Here is an 8,045-nt window from a genome sequence, read left to right on the forward strand (position 1 = left end):
CTCTTCTCCGCCTGGAATGGAGTCCTACCCGCCCCTCGGGCTGCTCCCCACGGAGGCGGGCGGTGCCCTCCGGGCCCTGAGCGCCCTCCCCACCCCTCGTGGGGGGCGGCGTGCGTGTCTGTCTTGCCGGTGATCCCCTCAGTGTGCCCGTCTGTGAAATGGGAGCTCAGGGTAGCCACATGCAGCAATAGGAACTTGATGTCTGAGCTATTGGGGGGAATCCCTTAGTTTCGTAGCTACAAGTGTGGACGAAAAAGGGGGTCCTATGGAACCTCACAGGGTGATCGGACCCTAAATTCCCTTTTTTTAATTTATTGATTTTTATTTTTTTATATAGAGAGGAAGGAAGAGGGATAGAGAGTAAGAAACACCGATAACAGAGAAACATCGATTCAGCTGCCTCTTGCACTCTCCCTACTGGGGATGTGCCTGCAACCAAGGTACATACATGCCCTTGTCCGGAATCAAACCCAGGACCCTTCAGTCCGAAGGCCGACGCTCTATCCACTGAGCCACACCGGTCAGGGCCTCAGTTCTTAACTGGGCAGGTGTGCTGGGTAGTCATGGCCCAGACAGGCAGCTTTTCGGGGAACGGGCTGACCTTTGCCCTAAGAAAGCCCTGCCCGGCTCCACCAGCGTCAACCTGTGAACCAGGAGCTCACAGTTCCATTCCCGGTCAGGGCACATGCCCAGACTGGGGGCTCCATGTCCAGACTGGGGGCTCGATGTCCAGACTGGGGGCTCCATGTCCAGACTGGGGGCTCCATGTCCAGATTGGGGGCTCGATGTCCAGACTGGGGGCTCGATGCCCAGACTGGGGGCTCCATGTCCAGACTGGGGGCTCCATGTCCAGTGCGGAACTTGCAGACGGCAGGCAATCAATGATTCTCAGTCCCTCCCCATTCCTCCCTGAAATCAATAAAAATATAAAAAATAATAAAAGCCCTCATCGGTTCGGCTCAGTGGCTGGAGCGTCAGCCTGTGAACTGAAGGGTCCCGGGTTCGATTCCGGTCAAGGGCATGTACCTTGGTTGCAGGCATGTCCCCAAGTGGGGGAGGGGGGTGCAGGAGGCAGCTGATCCATGTTTCTAACTCTATCCCTCCCCTTCTCCCTTCCTCTCTGTAAAATATCAATAAAATATATTTAAAATATTTTTAAAAAGCTCTGTGCACTGTTCCTGTGCGCCTGGGTTAAGGCACCTTGGAAATAAGCGTGTCTATCCTCAACCAGCCAGACCACCTCCTTTAAGGCCCTGTAACCCACCCCCACCTTCCTCCCATCTCTGCTTCCTGACACCCCTCCTTCATTTCAAATGTAGAGACAAACCATGAAGCTGTCCTTCTCCGAGGCACCCGAGATCTTGCTTCCCAGCCACGGCATTCGTGTTGGCTCACAAACTCCTAAGAATTCTCGCCGGGTTAGGAATGCTCCTAGTCCACACACGATGGAGAGGAAGCGGCTCTTACACCTGTGCCCCCAGAGCAGTGGTCGGCAAACTGCGCCTTGCGAGCCACATGCGGCTCTTTGGCCCCTTGAGTGTGGCTCATCCACAAAATACCACGGCCTGGGCGAGTCTATTTTGAGGAAGTGGCGTTAGAAGTTTAAGTTTTAAAAATTTGGCTCTCAAAAGGAATTTCAATCGTTGTACTGTTGATATGTGGCTCTGTGGACTCATGAGTTTGCCCACCACTGCCCCAGAGGAACCCGATTTTGAGCTTCCCCTCAAACACGGAGCCCTATGCGAGAGCATCAGGGATCGCTCTCCAGGCACGCTCCCGATGGCGAAGTCCTACGGGAACCTAAGTTATCATCGACCTGTTTGGTGATTTTTGTTGTTGTTAGTCCTCACCGAGGATATTTCTTCTTTATATATATATTTTTTAATTGATTTTTTACAGGGAGGAGGGGAGAGGGATACAGAGTTAGAAACATCGATGAGAGAGAAACATCCATCAGCTGCCTCCTGCACACCCCCCACTAGGAATGTGCTCGCAATCAAGATACATGTCCTTTTTTTTTTTCCTTTTTTTTTAATTTATTTTTTTTAATTGAGGTATTATATGTGTACAATTTTTTTCCATTTTTTTAATTTATTTTTTTAATTGAGGTATTATATGTGTACATATTTTTTTCCATTTTTTAAATTTATTTTTTTAATTGAGGTATTATATGTGTACTTTTTTTTCCATTTTTTTTAATTGAGGTATTATATGTGTACATATTTTTTTCTATTTTTTTAATTTATTAATATGTACACATATAATACCTCAATTAAAAAAAATAAATTTAAAAAAAATGAAAAAAAAATGTACACATATAATACCTCAATTAAGATACATGTCCTTGACCAGAATGGAACCCGGGACCTTTCAGTCCACAGGCCAACACTCTATCCACCGAGCCACCCCGGTTTCGGCCTGAGGATATTTTTTCTATTGATTTTTAGAGAGAGTGGAAGGGAGAGGGAAAGATGGGGAGAAATATCGATGTGAGAGAAGCACATTGATGGGCTGCCTCCTGCACACGCCACGAATCAGGGCCTGAGCTGGGAAGACACCTTGTCCAGAATCGAACCCGAGCCCTTCAGTCCACAGACAACTATCCCCTCTCCCTCTCCCTCCATCTCTGAAACCAATTAAAATATTCTGTAAGAAGTGCCCTTCCGAACCAGGCCCCTGCTGAGCACCCACAAGAAAATACCCTCCTCTCCCAGCCTCTTTGCTCAGGGGAGAGAGTGCGGCCCTCGGACTGAAGGTCACAGGTTGTATTCCGGTCAAGGGCATGTACCTCGGTGCAGGCTCCATGGGACCCCCGTGCTGGAGGCCACAAATAGGTGCGTCTCTTACATGGATGTGTCTCTCCGTGTCTCTCCCCTCCCCCTCCTCTCTCCTTAAAAGCCAATGGAACAGTATCCTCGGGTGAGGACAACAAACAAACAAAGCCGTCTCCCCTCCCCCACCCCCACAGGGGACCCCTCTCCTCCGCACCCCCCACCGTCCAGCACAGACCCTCCTGGCTCTGGGGTGAGGCAGCCGGTCTCTGTGCCATAGAACCTGCTCTGTGAGGCCACAGCGGGGCCTGCGCTCAGCGCCCTGAGGGGGAGCCGCCCCACTCCCTGGGCCTCACAGACCTTGTGGGGTCAATGGAAGGTGAGACCTTCCACCGGCAAGTGGCTGTGACACGGGAGACCCTGAGCATTTCCACGTGAAGCCCAGGGTAATGAAGGGGACACAGTGCTGTTCAGACATGAAGCTGTTGGACACTCAGGAGAGGACGGCACAGCGTCAGCACAGCGTTCATGTACAGAAGACACCACAGCACCGGAGCCCGGTGTATGTCGGTGTCAGAATCACTGTGGGGTCAAGGCCGGCCTGAGGTCCCTCCACGGTCCGTGTGCGTCCAGAGGGAACAGCAGCTGTCACACGGTCACCAAGTCCTGGCTGAGGGGTCACCGTCACAGAGCCCGTCCCTGTTCCAGACACAGTGACCTCATGGCTGTGGCCCCGGCACAGCTGTCCTGGGGCGGCTGCGGCTCAGGGTGCCTCCCGGGCCCTCACTGCACCTGCAGGTCCACAGTGCTGCCCCCCAAACCTCCAGCAGCCCCCCCCCCCCCACATCCGGGTCCCATGGGCTCAGCACTGGAGGGAAGGACGGGAGAGAGGGCGGCGGGCAGAGCACAGTCCCAGCAGGAACTGACCTCAGAGGGGGGTCCGCTCCTGCTAAATCCTCGGGGAGCTCAGGGAGAGACGGAAGAACAGCCAGGCCCAGAAGGAGGCAAGAGCAGGAGGAGCCTGAACACCCACCTCCAATGAGGGCTCCTGTGTGCAGGGACCCTGGGCCTGTGGGACAGTGACAGGCAACCTGCCTCCTGTGGCTGTCAGACGGGGACGCCCAGAGAATGAGACCAGAACTCACACCCAAGAACAGGAACAGGCATCACACCCACCAGAGCAAAGAAACACCAAACACCCAGGAGGGGAGGGCGGAGGGCAGCCCAGGCCTGAGCCCAGGCTGACCTGCCCCAGGAAGCTCGCTGTCCAGGGTCCTGGAGAGGCGCTGCACTAGGACCCGGGACAAGGCTGGGGGATGGGAGTCCCTGTGACCACAGGTCCTGGTGGGACAGGGTTCCCTGAGGGACAGGTCAGAGGAGCAGAGAGGGACCCCGCCGAGGAGTGACCCCGTCAAAGCACACGATGCACTGAGCACTGACCAGGCACAGGCCCCAGCCACACTCCGTCCTCACAGCCCCTCCCGTCCCACCTGCCACAGGCTCACAATAGCAAACACAGGGACCTGGGAAGTTCTTGGAGCTTCAATTTATTTTCTCGCAGAATTTAGGACCTTCCCCTTTAATTAACCCATCAAAGCTTCTTGGCAAGAAATGAACAAGCAGTCACAGCCAGAATCTCCTTAGAATCCGGAGCAGGAAGTAGCAGCTCAGAGCACCTGGGAGGAAAGGCAGGGAGGGCAGGGCCCAGCCGCCTCTGCTGACAGGAAAGTGTGGGGAGCAGGGCGGGGCCGCCCCCATCAGAGGTTCCTGAGTCAGGAAGTGGGAGCGTGGACACACCTTCCATCACTCAGTCCCACAGGGCAGCTCCTCACGCTGTGGAGGACAATCATCATGAGCAGATCCAGGGCAGAGGCTGGAACTGGTGACATTCTCAAACCCACTTCATGCTCACAGGGTCCCACAGACTCCCCCCCACCCAGGCCTCCCTCTGCCCACCCCTCCCCACGGCAGGTCTCACCTTTAACAGCCGAGAGAGACACATCAGAGCCCTGGGCGCTGTCACTGCCTGGGGGGGACACACCAGGACGGGGTCAGAGCCCAGGGCAGGAGACTAAGGAGGAACTATGGGGGGGGGGGGGTTCCCCATGGCTCCCGTCTGCACTGTCACAGGGTCTCAGGGGTCACCCCTCCATACTCACTGGCAGCCTGAGCATAGCTCCCTCCTTTTCCACCTGCGGGAAGAAAACATCCCGTGAGAGACCAGGGAGGAGGCAGGGCCAGAGGTCCTAAGGGAAGCCCTAGTCCTGGGCCCAGAGAAGTTTCTAGAACCCTGTGCACAGCCCCAGGGCAGGACCAGGAAACCTGAGGGAAGTGCACGTGTGGGGACTGGACCCACCGCCCTCCTGGAGGTCTGTGCTCAGCAGGGACCTGCCCTCTGACCTGGGGCTGCTGGGAACGGGGTCCCACCACCAGCATCATCAGGTGGTAAGTGGGTCCCTCATTTCCCACGGGCCTCACTACAGAGTAAGTGTGAGCACAGAGCCCCACACTGGCCATCACACGCGTGGGGATGGTGCTTCCCGTGAATGAGGCTGGACACACGTCTACCTGGGCTTGAACCCCCAGTGGGACAGACACTCAGACCCCACCCCTGCCCACCTGAGCGCCTCCTCCCCCACATCACAGCTCCAGCCACAGCTCCCAGCAGAACCAGGCCCCCGGCGATGCCCAGGATGATGGAGAAGGTCTGAGGAGGCGGCTCTGGGAGGAGAAGGGAAGGGAAGGTGAGGGCCCTGACCCCAGGCCTCAGCCCCGACCCCACTGAGTCCCCCAGGGCCCCCGCTGCCCTGAGAAGAGGCTCTGTGCCCACGGCCCTCCTCACCCCATCTCAGGGTGAGGGGCTCGGGCAGTCCCTCGTGCTGCACATGGCACGTGTATCTCTGCTCCTCGCCAGGGGGCACCCCCACGGCCGCCCACTTCTGGAAGGTGCCGTCCCCCGCAGGCCTGGTCTCCACCAGCTCCATGTCCTGGCTCTGGTCCTCCCCGTCACGCTGCCAGGTCAGGCTGATGTCCGCAGGGTAGAAGCCCCGCGCCCAGCACCTCAGGGTGACCTCACGGGCAGAGACGGGGTGGTGGGTCACGTGTGCCTTTGGAGGGTCTGAGGGGAGGGGAGAAAATGCAGGAATGTTGCATCCGCCATGGGACACTCCAGCAGCGCCCATGTGACCATCCTGTGAGTGGACAGACACCTGGGTGGGGGAGGGAGCACACACCAGCCTGGACAGAGGCACCTGGAAGGACCTCCTAGTCTTTAGAAAGTTCTAGAATCAGAGGACACAGCTCAGGGCAGGAGACAGGTCTCCAAGGGGAGAAAAGGGATTTGTGATCCTGACCTGGGTGGAGGCCACGGGACTCAGAAAAGCTGGGGTCAGGCCTCAGACACAGGGGGTGTGGGGCAGCGCACAAGGCCTGAGAGAGAAGGTCCCCGTGGGTCCCAGAGCCCCTGCAGGGCCCATGGGAACCCCTAATGGGTTATGTCAGGGGGTCTCCCTGCACCCCAGGAGAGCCTGCACCCCTAACTGTCCCTGAGAGGAGGGGGGGTCCCTCTGGAACCTGACGTGGACATCCAGGGGACCCCCTCTCTGACCCCAAGGAGGGGTGTCTGACACTGACCCCCTGTCCTGTCTCCTGTAGGAGCCCCAGCCCCGGGGAGAGGGGGGGCCCCAGGGCGGCTGGTACCTGCGCGCAGCAGGGTCTCCTTCCCTTTGTCCAGGTGAATGAGGAGCCACTTCCTGCAGGTGTCCTCCAGGTAGATCCTCACATCCTCTGCCACACCCGCCGCCTCCCACTTGCGCTTTGTGATCTGAGCCGCCATGTCGGCCGCGGTCCAGGAGGTCAGGTCCTCGTTCAGGGCGAGGTAGTCGGTGCCGTCGTAGGCGTGTTGATCATACCCGCGGAGGAGGCGCCCGTCCGGTCCCACGTCGCAGCCATACATCCACTGGATGGTGTGAGACCCTGACCCCGCCCCGAGGTCAGCCCCGCCCCGAGGTCACCCCGCCCCGAGGTCACCCCGCCCCGCCCGCCCCGCGGGGCCTGAATCTAAAACTGAAAGTTAAATCGGGTCACAGTCCCCGCAGGCTCCTCCCGGGTGGGGGGGGGGGGGGGTGGCCGGGCGGGTCCCGCCGCCTCGGGGTGACGCTCGGACCCGGACCCTCGGGGCGACCCCGGCCCGTCCGTGGGGAGGGGGGTGGTGACGGGCCCGGCGGCGGCTCACCGTCCTCGCTCTGGTTGTAGTAGCCGCGCAGGGTCTGCAGGTTCCCTCGGAAAGTCTGTGCGTGGCCCTTCGAGTTCCGCGTGTTCCGGTCCCAATACCCCGGGTCCTCCTGCTTCACCCACGGCTGCTGCATCCACGGCGCCCGCGGCTCCACCCTCCCACTCGCCGCGTCGCTGTCGAACCGCACGAACTGCGTGTCGTCCACGTAGCCGACGGAGAGGTACCGGGGCTCCCCGCGGCCGGGCCGGGACCAGATGGTGTAGAAATAGCTCAGGGAGTGGGGGCCTGGGGGGCGGACGGGGGGCAGGGCCGGGGCTGGACACGCGCCTTCACGGGCCCGCGCCCCCGCCGGGTCCCCTCGCTCCTCCCCGCACAGCCGCCCCCTCCGACCCCGCACTCACCGGCCCGGCTGGGGGTCAGGACCAGCGCCCCCGAGAGCAGCAGGAGGAGGGTGGGGGGCCGCATGACCCGCATCCTCGGCGTCCGGGGACCTTCTGAGTCCGGGCGCTTCCGCGGAGGAGTTATAACCGGGAGCCGCGAGGACGCTGATTGGCTGCTCCGGAAACCGCTCAGCCAATGGGAGTGAAGAAGGCGTCCGCGTCACGAGTATCCAGGAAGGAGGCGCCGACACAGGTTGGGAGAGGAGAAGTGAACCAGGGCGCTGGGGAGTCCCCACCACGGAGCTGCGCCCCCAGACTCTGTCCCCCGCTGAGACCTGAGCGCAGGCCTGGGCCCTGGACTCGGTCCTGACCCTCCTCCTGCGCGGAGCGCCCGTCACACGGTCCCCCGAGGCCTGGCCCAGGCGCCGTGCTGTTCAGGGACTTTCCAAGGTTCTGGGGTCACCATCTCTGTGCAGCCTCACCCAGGAGGGAGGCGCCCCAAGAACCTTGTTTACGTGGTTCCGTCTGTCACAGTCACCACTCACGGAGTCACACAGGGGAAGCAAGTATGAATTCACGGCGCATGCTCACTGCCTGTGAGAGTGTCACAGAGTCATGTTTTTATGAAAATCACCAATTTCCCAAGTGAACACGGAGGAG

General features: G+C 59.3%; 1 protein-coding gene across 1 annotated transcript; it reads right to left on the reverse strand.

Moving 5' to 3' along the window:
* Nucleotides 1–4,302: 4,302 nt before the first annotated feature.
* Nucleotides 4,303–7,555, reverse strand: LOC307092798 (saoe class I histocompatibility antigen, A alpha chain-like). The gene is made up of 8 exons (XM_079760298.1): nt 7,407–7,555; nt 7,006–7,290; nt 6,471–6,746; nt 5,614–5,889; nt 5,391–5,492; nt 4,931–4,963; nt 4,750–4,797; nt 4,303–4,604 (listed from the first exon to the last, which is right to left on the reverse strand). The coding sequence occupies exons 1-8, from the start codon at nt 7,477–7,479 to the stop codon at nt 4,600–4,602; spliced, it is 1,098 nt and encodes a 365-aa protein (XP_079616424.1). The 5' UTR covers nt 7,480–7,555; the 3' UTR covers nt 4,303–4,599.
* Nucleotides 7,556–8,045: the final 490 nt, after the last annotated feature.

The sequence above is a fragment of the Cnephaeus nilssonii genome (genome assembly GCF_951640355.1).
Source record: "Cnephaeus nilssonii genome assembly, chromosome: 20".
In the NCBI taxonomy this organism is placed as follows: Eukaryota; Metazoa; Chordata; class Mammalia; order Chiroptera; family Vespertilionidae; genus Cnephaeus; species Cnephaeus nilssonii.